A 15,236-nucleotide genomic window follows, 5' to 3' on the forward strand; every position below is an offset into this window, starting at 1 on the left:
AATGTTCATTTTTGAAATTCACGATATAATACAAATTTTATGACAAATTATTAAAATTTGATATTTTTCAAATTTTGATATATAACAGTCCTTGAAGTAAATTTGATAAATCTAATGATATATTCTTAAAGTGTATGTAGCTGGGAGGAAAAGCCGACGATCAATTGAAAATTTTGACCTTTTATATTGAAGATATGGATTTTTTCCCCAAAAGACCTAATTGTTTTTGGTGTTTTGGGAAAATAAATCCATATCTTCAATACGAAAGGTCAGAATTTTCAATTGATCGTCGGCTTTTCATCCCACCTACATACACTTTAAGTATAAATCATCAGATTTATAAAGTTTACTTCGAGTACTGTTAAATATCAAAAATATCAATTTTAATGATTTGCCATAAAATGTGTATTACATTGCGAATTTCAAAAATCAAAAATTATTTGATATCAGGAGGACATTCTTCGTATTCAGAATGCATTTCGATATGTCTGATGTGCTCTAATGTCCCACAATAAATACTGCCCAAACGTTCATACCCCTTCCTTTAATAGAGTATGACATGAATACAAATGATCAATTTTCATATTAAAAATACAAAACATCTTGAATGATTTTTTTTATTTACAATTTCAGGAATTTTTCGAAAAATGGGGGGTGGGACTATACTCGAACGTGGTCAGCTCTTTAAATCACTAAAAGCTGTATATCTTTGCTCTTCTTTAGTGTTGACAATTTTTACAATAATGTTTCATGTAGTACAGATTATTAATTTATTATCACTGATATATACAACTAAATCATGTTGCATTACAATTTTAGGCGGAGGAAGCTTGGAGAACCGGGGTACACGTCCCACACCGACATCGCCCGGTTAATAATTACACTATACAGCAAGAGACACTGAAATGAATACACGGGATCGATACATGTGGATGTACTATGCACGATTGATATTCAGCCGATAAATCTTTGGATACCGGGTTTGAAAATGATGAATATCTCCCGTAAATGATTTCGTATAAAGAAACCAGATGTGGTTCCTTGCACTTGAATATATATTTTAACAGATATGATAGTCGCTGGCTTGCGCTTTGATATACTAGCTTGCGCTTTGAGTCAAAAACTGACAATAATTTTGATTTATATGTGCCGAATTATATAGCGCAGTGTATAGGCCAATCGTGAAGGTAGTCTAAAACCATATGACCTATGGTGTACCATGCTTGACTAACACACAGCGAGGACAGTAACCGGGCTAATCGGGGCTATTGTCAGTAGCCTTAGTCAGATGTCCTTCGGCTCTTATGCGACACAAAACTATTAAACAGGTCGATATAAAATGGCTATGCGTGGCGGTGGATTTAAACTACCATGGCGATTTCTGCCATGAAGATATCGGGGCGATGACACTGTGCGTCCCCCCCTAATTTTTTCCATGGGGGACATCCCCTAAAAATCCTAATAGAAGAAAAAATAAAGCAATAATTGCCATGTGCAACTTTTTTTAGCACATCGAAAAGCACCATATTTTGGGCCCAAATAGGGTAAAATTGCAAAACACACCATTTCGGCAGTAGTGTAGACAGGGGCGGAAGGGCCCTGACAAAAAATGAAAGAGAAAAGTGCCCCTCTGAAAAAAAAATGAAAGAGAAAATCTGGAGGGCAAAGAAAAGGAGCAAGGAGACCCTTTTCCATATAAATTCAACCCGATCATGGGCCAAAATAGTGTAAAATACAAAATGTTTGCACGCTGTGTAGGCGTGTGTGCGCACATTGTCACAATAAAGGCATTTTCATCCCATCATGGGCATTTTGTCCTAATAAAGCCTATTTTTGGAAGCTCAAATACATGTACAGTCTCTCTAAAAAACAAAACCGGTATATGTATTTGCAACTGCAATTTCTTTTTTCGTCTGTGCCCCTGAAATTTTATTCACTCCCGACCAAGAAAACTGGCTACGCCCCTGTATTTTGGGCTAAAATGGTCTTGTTTTTGCGCGCTTCGCCGCAACAAAAAGTCCCATTAAACATAGGCGTAGATCCGGGGGGGATGGCCCATACAATCATCCCCCCAATGTTGACACCTGTACCCGCACCTGTATGTGTGTTTCTGACCAAATTAAGCTCATATTTGGCCATTTTAGCCCCTAAAGTACAAATTTGTGTGCGCTTTGCGTGTATATAATCCACTTTTGCATCAAAATTCATTCGTTTAGCTTCCAAATGGCAAAACTTTTAGCGCGCTTCGCTCGCATTTGTACCATTCACTTATTCTATCGTCAAATGGTACTGGATTCATTATACTTTTTCCAACGCCATGTCAAAAAGAAATCTACGCCACTGCCAGTAAAACCAGAACAAAATATACTCATCCCCGACGCCCCCTAAATTGTAATGCTTCCGGCGCCACTGATTAATATTAATACTGGGTTGCATAAACATACTTATGCTACTTTTAAACATTTCCACAATTCCACATATTTCACAATGACATGGGTACAATTTCATTGCACTTGAATACAAATTTTAGTATCATTAATATGTTTCCTCTGCCATTTGAATGGTACACACCGTCATCATCCCTATATCTTCGTGTTAAAAATTGCCGTGATAGTACGATGAATCCTCACGTTTTTCAACAACTACGCATGGTGATTTTATTCGAGATAGGCCGTGCAACTCAGGCTAAGCATACAATTTGAGATTTTGAGCGCCTGCCACACTGTTTCTATTCTATGTTTGACGATTTTCGCATGATCAATATATGGCTGGACGTAACCGCCACAACGTGGAGCTGCTACGCGTAGCTTACTTTTCGCTTCGCGGAGCTAAATTGACCAATCATGTTAGATCTTTTCATTACGCGGAGCCAGTGGATGCATCCTCGTTCCAGAGAGAGAAAACTCTTGCCAAAATTAATGTTTACTATGGGGATTTTAAATGAATCGATTGTAAATAAACCACGACCAGTTGTACAGGATCAATACAATTGTTTGATTAGTGTATAGTCAATGTTACCTTGCATGCATGTGTCATGTGTGTGGCGTGTTTGTTTGTTTGTTTGTCTACTGTGTCAGGCCAGGATCACTGACACCCACGGTACTGATACTCTCATACTATCACGGTGATCATATTGTTGAATGTTGTTGACTTAAAAATAATCATGATGCAGTCATGTCTATACAGTAGAACTCACCACGACCTTTGAAGGCGTAAACCCTATTAAAAGCTATTAAACCAAGATAACACTCAATGAAAACGGCTCAACTATGTTACATCAGATCTTCTCTGGTTAAATACATACTGCACTTGTGTCTGTTTTACCTGTGCAATGAGCAATGAGCTGGTATTATAGTTTCAGTTGGGTGAACGATTATAGAGCGAACGCAAGGTAACAATACTGTGGGCTTTTGTTTACGAAATGAGACAATAGTCTGCTTATTGTTAACCAGCGTTCTTGAAAATGAGAAGCTTAATGACTTAACACGGTTTAGAAATAATTTCTTCATATTTTTGGTACAAAAGTACCAATATTTCCAAACACCTAAATTAGCTAAAAATTTAGGACATGTTACAAAACTATATTTTCTAGAATTTCAGAGAATACTTTAAATATTGGCGGTTATTTTTTACACAGTAGTGACGTCAACTAGGCAATGGCCTATACTTCTAACATACACTATTTGTAGAGGTCACGCGTCAATGGTGAGCGCACTGAGTATTGTGTATAGGAAAACGGACAGTAACTACAGTATGTATGGCCTACTACTAGTATATAAAGTAAATCCGAACTGGTTTGCAGTTTGCTGAAGGTCGAATTCCGCAGGGACAGCGCAAGTTATACAAATTAGCTCCCGGCGATACACTGCAGATCGCAGAACTGTGTGCATAGTTTACCACCACTCTGCCTAGCTATATAGTTATGTACAATACTGTATGAGTTTCTTATGAGTGCATGTCCATCTTAATAATAAGTCAGTTCGTACTTTTCATTAACTACTTTTTGTTGTTTTTATCAGTTGCTGGATCGTCGGTATCTTGCAACTACGTGGCTCGTCTTGCAAATTCTTAATGAATAAATTAGCTTCACGTAATGAGTAAGTCGTACTTAATTAGTCAGTTTTACCTCCGAGTAATGAAAAACTCTAACATGATCAATTTGGCTACACGGAGCAAAAAGTCAGCTACTGGCGTATATCCAGCTCCACGTTGTGGCGGTTGCGACCTACCATATCAGTATCCCATATGATATTTCTATTGCAAGAAAATTTTATTTGTTGTCAGGTTTTATCTTAAATACACTAACTGGAAATTAAATACACTAATTAGTGAGGACCGGTATTTTGCTGTGGATATGTTTAACTGCAATTTGCGGGTAAAAAATTTGAAATCCTGAGTAAAAATTTTGATCATATTCAACTCTTTGAGAAAAAAATTTATATAAAAGAATGCATGTAAAATCCAGCTGCAATACAATGTACATTATTGACACACTATCACTCTCTTTATCTACGGCAATAATAGAATACCGATTTCAATCGAATTGAATACGATGCTCAGTTTTGAGTTTATAGTTGACTACTAAGCGACCTAAGCGATCGATTGCTAGCCAATCAGATAGAACTCCTTTTCTTTGCGTTCGTGAAATACCAGTCGCCGTCGCTCACCAACGGAGTATTAAATTTATATTTATCGAATAGGAAGTCGACACTGTGTGGTATATAGTAGAATTGAATTAGTAGAATGGTACGTACATTATGATGGGGGGGGCAAAATAGTTTTGAACCTATATGAGGGGGGGGGTCAAAAAGTTTTAGGTCCATTAAGAGGAGGGGTCAAAAAAGTTTTGGGTTCGCGAATTCTTGTTGGGATTTTTAGAGGAGGGAGCTCTCTTTTTGTACATGAAATTTACCCCAAGGCAAAGGAGCCCAGGTGCGTCATTAGGTGAACATTTACGGTATTGAAACTATACCATCCCTATTTGTCTCCTTTTTAGACATTACTTGATGCTGAGCTGAGGTGCAATTAGAAACTACCTGCATGAAGCTATCAAACATTTTCATAAGCAAAAATGTAGGCACATGTAGGGCTAAAATGCATCAAATTGTGTGAATATCATAGCTATACCAGTTTGTACCCAACTCCAGCTGCAATCAAATAGTTCAGAAAAAGTGGTCATTGGCAGCATCTTTATAAAATTAATGAAAAAAAATGTCATAAGACTGATATCCAATAATCTCAAAATCAAAATCAGCAGCATGCTTTCATGCTTTGTTTCCACACAGGTGAATAGCATCGATCGCCATGAAAAGTCTCAGTGTTGTGTAATTAATTGGGGGTGTGAATAAAACGGGAGATAAAAATACTGTTTTGTGTCTATGACTAATTTCCAGAACATGTGTGTATTTTGGAAAAGCAATTCAAAGAAATTGTAGCAAATTTAACTCTCAAAATATCAGAAAGACACAGACCCAAATAACAGTGGCGTACCGTGGTCGCTCCTATCCCGGGGCTGAAGAATATCACATTTTGCCGCCCCTTCCTCAACAGCCCGAAAAGGTTGACCCAATTGTTTTTTTCGGTGGTTTGAAAAAGTGAAGAGAGATAAAAAAAAAAAGGATTTTAGGCGCTAAGCGCCCTAAAAGCAATGTATAGTACCATTTTTTCACAGTTCTTCTAATTTTTTTGCCCTTTTTCTTTACTAATTCTTTTTGCCGCCCATTCTTCTTTTTGCCGCCCTTCTTTTTGCCCCCTTCTTCTTCTTCCGCCCCTTCGTTTTTGCCGCCTCTACTTTGACCCGGGGCTGGCCCCAAAGCCCCCCCAAATATGCGCATGAATAAACAAGTGTAGCATTATCCCCAGTAATTTACTTTGTGAGTTTGAATTTTAACTGGGTCTAGATAGTCCATTATACGAGGGTGGGTCAGTATGTAATAAGAGTTCACTTGTGACATCATAATATGGATTGTTTTCATGCCATTTCTCAATGATTACATAAACACTGTATCTTTGGCTTTCAAACAACACGTAAAAATTACATCACACACATGATTACGTAACATCATTAGCATAAAGTACGTCAATAGATTATGGACACTGCCAAATTACGCAAAAAGGCGGGCCTTTTTAATTACAGCAAAGGCATGTGTTTAAAATGTCTGAGAACAGGCAAAGTACAAGGTGAATATGGCTAGTTTTAGGCAGGAATAAAAGCTAGGTCCTCAGTTTCCTTTTGGCGAAATATGAAATGGGACGTCATGGGCACTTCAACAACTGTAGGGCTTGAATGGAAGCAACATTATTCTACAAAAATGGCGGAAATGAAAAAGCAGTTATTACAAATGCCATTGATTATCTCCAAAATGAAACAGATAAAAATTAATACTGGTCATGTGTGAAAGCTGGTACTCGGTACGATGATAACTGATGCAAATCAAACAACAATCTGCACATGTGTAGGTGGGATGACCGATACAACATCCTGGAAATGCACGAAAATTGCACAATTCCATGTAAATAGGGCCTAAAATATTACAAAATGCTATGAAAATTTTAATTCAAATATTCGTATGAATTTTTATGAATGATCTCAACCTCAAATAACAGAAAAGTTTTAAACGATGGCCTCTCTGTACCACTACTTTTTGTATAAATGTAATAATAGTAGAATAACAGTTAGATTTTAATCATAGATTCAAATATTTTCTAGGGAGACTCCTGTTTTAATGTTTGGGGATTAGTCAACAGAACTGGTTTATTGAAAGAAAAGACTTGTTTTTGTCAAAAATAAAACATATTTGACCACACATTTTGAATAAACTAAAACCTTTACAGCCCAACAAACATGGTTTAATGAACTGGAAGTGTGTGTTCTATGACTGTTCCAGAAAATATAAAATATACAACAATACCTCATTTCAGCCTCTTCTCTTAACAAAAATGACTCATTTTCAGCAGGCGACTCTATAGACCATTGATTTTATGCTAATGCTGTTACGTAATCATATGTGTTTGAAAGACAAAGGTACAGTGTTTATGTAATCATTGAGAAATGCCCCGGGGAAATGCCATGAAAACAATCCACATGCATATAGGGTCACAAGTCAACTCTTATTACATACTGACTGACCGACCCTCTTACACGGTAAAAAGTTCCCTTTCTCTCACAATTATGTGTCATCATGCAATTTTCTGTGAATTTCTTGAAACATGTCTCTGCCGCAATCTGAAATCTGGAGGAGTATAATAAGAGAGAAAGTGACTTGTGAGCATTGTTCATGTTTTCACCACTATGCCCAAAATATACAGATGTATGTACAAAACATATTCACATGCATCTTGCTAGCTGTGTGGCGGATTAAGTCTAGTACTTGTGATGCAATGATCTACGGCAATATTTAGATTGTATTGCTAGCAGAAGTAGGGTAACAAAGACACCAACAATTCTTCTCTACTACCACTTTTTTCCCGGTCAAAATCTCCAACAACTCTAAAAATTACAAATCCCCAAGAGTCAGTGGACTATTATAGTGCGGAAGACCTGTTTATTGAAGAAAGTGCTTGAAAAGCAACACCGTTTTGAAAATTATCATCTGTGCAAGGATCTTGAATTCATTCTGAGAGATTTCTTGTGCTTGGTGCCAATAGTTGGGCTGTGAATGTGGTCCTAGAAACTGTCCTGGGGATGTGTGTAATGTTGGTTTTATTTTGATGGACAGGATTTTAACATATAACCTTGTGAAGAATAAGAATTACAAGTTTCTTTTTGAGCTCAGTTAGGGGTGTTTCCATAACCTGACCACCTTTTCTGACTACCTTTTCTGACTACCTTTTCTGACCATCTTTTTTGACCATCTTTTTTGACCATCTTATTTGACATTATTTTAATGTTTTCTTCATTTTTATTATCTTTACACTTTGCACAATAATATGTTGTACCATTCTGGATGTTAAGTGACATAAAATTGAAATTATCAAGTGAAATTTGTTTTGTTTTTCCAAAGATACTCAATACATTGAGTATCTTTGGTTTTTCACAGGGCAGTTAACTTCTCAGAGAGGAGGCAATTATCATTTCAAGTGCTGGGTCAATAATTAAAAGTAAACACAATTACCACTTCACAAGGTCATATTCATGGTAGGGTGCAGCATGAATGTGAATATGGGTTTAAGGGTATACGAGGTATTGTTAGTCGAAGCAGATTTTCATTATCTGAATCAATATTATTGAAAAATAACACTTTGGTGTTTTACAAAAGTTCATTCTACAAATCATATACTTTGAAAACTTGCTTAATTTATTGTTAATGAGTTATGTACGTTTTACAAAAGTGTTGTTGTTTCAGCCCTCTTTACAACATAACTCAAGAACCACAGGACCTACAAAAGTATAAATGTGATATTTGAATTATTCTACACGCTCGCTATGAATAAGCCCAATTGCCATTGTAACTTTCGGGTTTTTTTGGGACAATTTGACCTCTGACATATCGGGAAAATTGCTGTAATCATTAATAATTAATTTATTATTGTAATAATGTTATCATTATAAATAATAAAATAATCAATTTATACAATAATCAAATTTTTGGGTTTGTTTTTATTCTAGTAACACGTTTTAAATTATATTTTGTACGCATAAAACCCAAATTTTTCTGAATTTTCCGATAGGTCAAAGGACAAAGTGTCCCAAAACTGCAAAATGTGTCCCACAATGCATTGCAAACTTCTAATGCCGATTGGGCTTATTGAGCCATGCAATTTTTGCTAAAGCTCACTACCATTTGCAAGGTGCTGTGAACTACTTTGTTTTCTGCTGCTTCGACCAACAATACATTGTATACCCTTAATTGTCCATCAGACAGACAAAGTCTGAACAGGGAAGTGCTGAGGGTAACATTAGGGAGCACTCGTTCGAATGAAGTCAGGAAAATTGGATGTGTGTGCAAAATTTTATTTTATTTGTTTTAAATAATTTCATTTACCATGAAAGTGTTGTAGTTTTTAAGTTTAAAGTTTTTATTTGGAAATTGCTTTTACATCAGTGGCATCCGATCCGATGGTGCATCCAAGACATTAAATATACAAACAAAACTCCGGGACAAAACTGTATTAACAAAATCAAAGGATACTTGACAAGCAAAAGGTACAAATAAATAATCTAAAGTGAGAAAGAAATAACAGCCATGTACCCTTAAAAATGTTATTTATCTATTAACAGGTCCCAGAGAAAAGCTTGCAAATTATCACCCAGCACCTATTATGGTGTAAAACACTAGGATCCAAAACATTCTCATCTATTAGTGCACAGTTCTTTGAATCCAATACATTTGTACATTCATTGAATGACCTTTGAAAATTGGGGTACAAAAACCTCATACTCTGCAACTTGGGGTCAAATTTTGCACTATGATTGTTTAGTTAATGTTATTGGACTATGGCATTGGGATAAGGCCATTGTGGTCTATAGTGTAAAAATCAAATATCACAGGGCTCACTGTAAAAGCTGGTCAGAAAAGGTGGTCAGAAAAGGTAGTCAGAAACTGTGGTCAGGTTATGGAAACACCCCTCAGTTAGTATGTATTTCCTTTGGTTGTATATAGAGGCCTTCAACATGTAATACCAATGGATTATATAAAATGTTAACTTGGACACAAGTGTCCATAGTGCATTATTATGAAAGCTACATTGCAGGTCAGGTCATTTGGTAAAAATAAGAGAATGCAAAATCAGGTGACAAGTCTTGTGATGCGTAGATCTCCTTGTCTTTACTTTTACTCAAAAAGTACGGAATCTGCCAAATTTTTATACACATGAATAAGCTGCAGCCTGATTTTCATGGGCAGTCATACTCATTATCAATATGGTAAAATCCATAGTGACGGATGCAGGTTGAGCTCTCAAAAAATTGCGCAAGACATAGTGATGGATAACTGTGGCAATCTATAATGGGTGGTGCAATAATTATGTGTACCGGGGAATTATAGGGGGGCAAAGATTTTTGGCAGGCCAAAAGGGGGGGCAAGCATTTTTTGGCAGGTCGAAAGGGGGGTCAAGCGATTTTTGGCAGGTCGAAAGGGGGGGCAAGCAATTTTTTGGCACAGATATTTTGGGCACTGTTTCTATATTACGCCCTAAAAAGCGTAGGAAAACGTTACGAACATGTTCAAATATGCAAAATTTCCTGCTCGCTGCGCTCGCATTATATGTTAAGACAATTTAAGGTTTTAAATTTGGGTTCCCCAAAATCTTGCATGTGTAAGGGGGGCAAAGATTTTTGGCCGCACGTCAAAAGGGGGGCAAAGGTTTTTGCACGTCGAAGGGGGGGCAAAGGTTTTTAGCACGGCCAAAGAGAACAAGCGATTTTGGCAGACCATTTTGAGAATTCACCCCCTGGTACACATAATTATTGCACCACCCCTAATTATGTGAGATGTGAGATTTTAGTACATTTTAATGTTTTGAAGATATCTTTCAAGGGTCTAGCTACTTTTAACAGACACATGAATTGCTGCACATTAAGGGATCTAAAATGAGCGTTTATGGCGTTTCGACAGTATTTTTTGTGGGACATGAGAGCATCTCAGGCGTATCGAATTGCATTCTGAATCTGAAGCATGTCTTTCTGATATCAAATATTTTTCATTTTTTGAAAATCACGATATAATACAAATTTTATGACAAAATATCAAAAATTGATATTTTTCAAATTTTTGATACATAACAGTCCTCGAAGTAAATTTCATAAATCTAATGATATATTCTTAAAGTGTATGTAGCTGGGAGGAAAAGCCGACGATCAATTGAAAATTTTGACCTTTCATATTGAAGATATGGATTTTTTCCCCAAAAGACCTAATTTTTTTTGGGTGTTTTGGGAAAAAATCCATATCTTCAATACTGAAAAGGTCAAAATTTTCAATTGATCGTCGGCTTTTCATCCCACCTACATACACTTTAAGTATAAATCATCAGATTTATAAAGTTTACCGAGTACTGTAAAATATCAAAAATATCAATTTTAATGATTTGCCATAAAATGTGTATTACGTTGCGTAATTTCAAAAATCAAAATTATTTGATATCAGAAGGACATTCTTCGTATTCAGAATGCAATTCGATAGGTCTGATGTGCTCTCATGTCCCACAATAAATACTGTCCAAACGTTCATACCCCAGCCCTTAATGGCAGGTTATTTATAATCTATAAGTCAATAATTTATAACACAATACAGTTTACCTACTCAATGTCACTATGTAATAGTTCCTGGGTTTAATTGACTTCCGTCAGTATTGATTAAAGTTTTAGAATATTAATAAGGAAATATTAATTTGTTTTTTAACATTTCAGATATTTAGATCCACTGATAAATCTGCAATTGGAACCTAATAACAGTAGAATCCGGACGAAGACAGAAGACAGTGGGGATTGTGGTCTTGGACTCATGTGGATCCACTGAAGGACATCTTCATTTTCAGTAAATTTTACTTCATGGTGGGTTTCAGGTACACATAGTACATGCATGCAGCGTTACCTGATCTACATCTGTCAACATTGCTGGGTTCATGTAAACTTTACTATGTAAATACATGTTACAATAAGCAACACAGGGAAATGAAACTTTTGAAACCATTTTCCTGTGCATTTTGCCGCATCAAGCATTATTCTTTGGACAAATGGAAAACCCATCTTAATAGACATATGCTCAAGTATGTGTGGGCTCATAGATGCAAAAGTGTGTTTTGTCCAAAAAGCTTATTAAAAAATGGGGAGCTGCTAAGATGTTTGCATAGCCACAGGAAGCTATGGTACTACCGGTGTAAAAAGTTGAACGTCAGTGAGAAACCCTATCAGTGTGATTACTGTCAGAAATGTTTTTCCCAGAAAAATATCCTTGTGGGCCATATCAGAATTCACACTAAAGAGAAACCCTTTCAGTGTGAGTACTGTCAAAAATGTTTTACCTATAAACATCACCTTGTGAAACATATCGGAACTCACAAAGAGAAACCCTTTCAATGTGAGTACTGTCAGAAATGTTTTACCCGAAAACAGAACCTTGCAAACCATATCAGAACTCACACCAAAGACAAACCCTTTCAGTGCAGTACTGTCAAAAATGTTTTGCACAGAATGGTAATTTGCAAAGACACGTGAGAATTCACACCAAAGAGAAACCGTTTCAGTGTGAGTACTGTCAGAAATGTTTTGCCCTAAAACACTCTCTTGCATACCATATCAGAACTCATACCAAAGAGAAACCCTATAAGTGTGAGTACTGTCAGAAATGTTTTACACAGAATATTCATTTGCAAACACATATGAGAATGCACACCAAAGCGAAACCCTTTCAGTGCGAGTACTGTGGGAAATGTTTTGCCCTAAAACAGAATCTTGTCTACCATAACGCAACTCACACCAAAGAGAAACCCTTTCAGTGTGAGTACTGTAAGAAATGTTTTGCTCTAAAGCAGCAGCTTGCAAACCATATCAGAACTCACACTGAGGAGAAAGCCTTTCAATGTGAGCACTGTCAGAAATGTTTTACCCGTAAACATTACCTTGTGTACCATATCAGAGTGCACACCAAAGAGAAACCTTTTCAGTGTGAGTACTGTCAGAAATGTTTTATACAGAATAATCATTTGCAAACACACATGAGAATGCACACCAAAGCGAAACCCTTTCAGTGTGAGTACTGTCAGAAATGTTTTACACAGAATATTCATTTGCAAACACATATGAGAATGCACACCAAAGAGAAACCCTTTCAGTGCGAGAATTGTGGGAAATGTTTTGCCCTAAAACAGCATCTTGTCAACCATAACGTAACTCACACCAAAGAGAAACCCTTTCAGTGTGAGTTCTGTCAGAAAAGTTTTGCTCTAAAGCATATTCTTGCAAACCATATCAGAACTCACACAAAAGAGAAACCCTTTCAGTGTGAGTACTGTCAGAAATGTTTTGCCCGAAAATATCACCTTGTGCGCCATATCAGAATCCACACCAAGGAGAAACATACGCACTATCAAAGTTAGTATTGTTGAAAATGTTTGCTTCCAAAAATGGTATCACATGCTACATCAGAACTTGCACCAAAGAAGTAGCACCTGGGTGAATATCATCAGATATGATTTTGTACTCCCTGCCATGAATTGGTCAAGGAGGCTATTGAAATGCTATGCATATGTGTGCTGTCCATGTCCTTCCATTTTGGAGCCAAACAAGTATAGATTAATCTCAAGTAGGTGGTTTTTAAGTTCAGAGGTGAGTCATGGGCCAAAGGTGAAATGAATTGGTGAACGATTTTGGAACACGAAACAAGTATAGATTAATCTCAAGTAGGCGGTTTTTGAGTTCAGAGGTGAGTCATGGGCCAAAGGTGAAATGTGTACCTTGTGGACCATTTTAGAATTCACACCGAGAAACCCTATATGAGTGAGTACTGTCAGAAATGTGTACAGAATAGTCATTTGCAAAGCCATATGAGAACTCGCACCAAAGAGAAACCCTTTCAATGTGAATACTATCAGAACTATTTTGCTCTAAAACAGCAATTGGCAAACTCGCACCAAGGAGTAACCTTATCAGTGCGAGTATTGCCAGAAATGTTGTATACAGAAAACTGAGTTGTAAAGTTACATGAGAACTCACACCAAAGTGAAACACTTTCAGTGTGAGTACTGTCAAAATTATTTACCCAAAAACGTGTCCTTTGGACAAAATTAGAACTCACACCAAAGAGAAACTATATCAGTGCGAGTAGTCAGAAATGTTTTGCCGAAAATCATTCTCTCACCTCCCACATTAGAACTCTTACTGAAAAGGATCGAATTCTCTTTCAGTCTGAGTACTGCCAGAAATGTGAACCATATCAGGACTCACATCAAGGAGGCTAACTCTTTCAGTGTGAATTTTGTCAGAAATCCTGTGTTCAAAGATCTGGTCTCACATACCATAAAAGTACTACTCACAGCAATAAAAAACCATATCAGCACTAACCACAGCAATAAATAACCATATCAGTGTGATTACTGTCAGAAATGTTTTACCCAAAGAAGTGTCCTTATGCGCTAATTAGAATTCACACCAAAGAAAAACCCTTTCAGTGTGAGTATTGTCAGAAATGTTTCGACTGAAAAATTTACCTTGTGAACCTTATTACAATCCGAACCTGTTTATAATGCTTTGGTGACCGAAATGACCCTGTGTACTGCATCAGATTTCTTAAGTTTTTCATATTTTGATATGATAAAATACACAATTTGTAGGTAAAATGTAGAAAAATTACTGTAATATCGAAATTTGACAAAATGTAACAAACTTGTGCTTCAAACTATATACATATTAGGGGCTGTGCAATAATTATGAGCCCCGAAATGAGGGGTTAAAATTTCAAACGGCTCGCAAAAAGTCGCTTACCCCCCCTCTCGGCCTGCCAAAAATCGCTTGCCCCCCTCTCGGCCCGCCAAAAATTCTTCCCCCCCAATTTTACCCTCCCGCCAGGGCTCATAATTATTGCACAGCCCCTTATTGAGACCTACATCATGATTTTTAACCATTGCAATGCATTAAGGAAATATACCATGTGCAACTTTACATTTACAGGGGCATAGCAAGCGGGGGGGGACAGGGTGGAGTAAGTCCATGGGCCTGAGGGTTCAGGGGACCCAAGCACTAAAGTGAAAATCAAGTAATTAGGTCTGATAATGGAGATGTTAAAAGCAGGGCCAGATTTACCATTGGGCCAGGGTTCAGGGCCCCCAAAATTTGGGGACCCCAAAATTGCCATATTCATCTTTCTTTTAGGCTTAACCCCAATAACAGAATGTTTTTTGGCCAAAATAGTAAAATTTCAAAGAGCAAAATTCATGTTGATTTGGGGCTAAAATAGTCTGAAATTGATTTTTTGCGTGCTTTGCTCGCAAATGTAATAACATCGGAACAAATTATGTTAGTCCTCATCTGTATTTTAATGAATCCGCATTATACGTAAACCAAAACTTAGGCCAAGAAGAAAAAAAATGTATGTCTCAGACACCCGCATGCATTGCTATGTGAAATCCAATTTAGCGCTTAGTGCTACACGTTGGCCGTAATTTTTTTGGCCCTATATTCATTTTCTCAGAATCGTATATATAGCGATCAAATTTTGTCTTTTTTTGCAGTTTGGTTGTTGTTTTTTGTGCACATTTCGCAATCATTGTTAAAGAGACAAATAAAACCATTCATTGTG

At 36.8% G+C, this 15,236-nt stretch overlaps 2 protein-coding genes across 7 annotated transcripts in view; both read left to right on the plus strand.

Annotated features, from left to right (window-relative positions):
- Positions 1-15,236, plus strand: part of LOC140171448 (uncharacterized) — a 179,411-nt gene that overhangs the window by 36,409 nt on the left and 127,766 nt on the right. The window contains exon 9 of one of the 6 annotated variants that reach the window (XR_011861604.1): positions 11,351-11,570. The exons of the other annotated variants lie outside the window; for them this stretch is intronic. The gene's annotated coding sequence lies outside the window, so the exon portion shown is untranslated. Of the gene's footprint in view, positions 1-11,350; positions 11,571-15,236 lie in introns of those variants that run through there. 6 annotated transcript variants of the gene reach the window in all.
- On the plus strand, positions 11,787-14,276 carry LOC140172178 (uncharacterized). Its single transcript, XM_072195503.1, has one exon. It carries the CDS (start codon positions 12,037-12,039, stop codon positions 13,036-13,038), a length of 1,002 nt encoding a protein of 333 aa, XP_072051604.1. The 5' UTR covers positions 11,787-12,036; the 3' UTR covers positions 13,039-14,276.

Source organism: Amphiura filiformis, chromosome 15, assembly GCF_039555335.1.
Source record: "Amphiura filiformis chromosome 15, Afil_fr2py, whole genome shotgun sequence".
Classification (NCBI taxonomy): Eukaryota; Metazoa; Echinodermata; class Ophiuroidea; order Amphilepidida; family Amphiuridae; genus Amphiura; species Amphiura filiformis.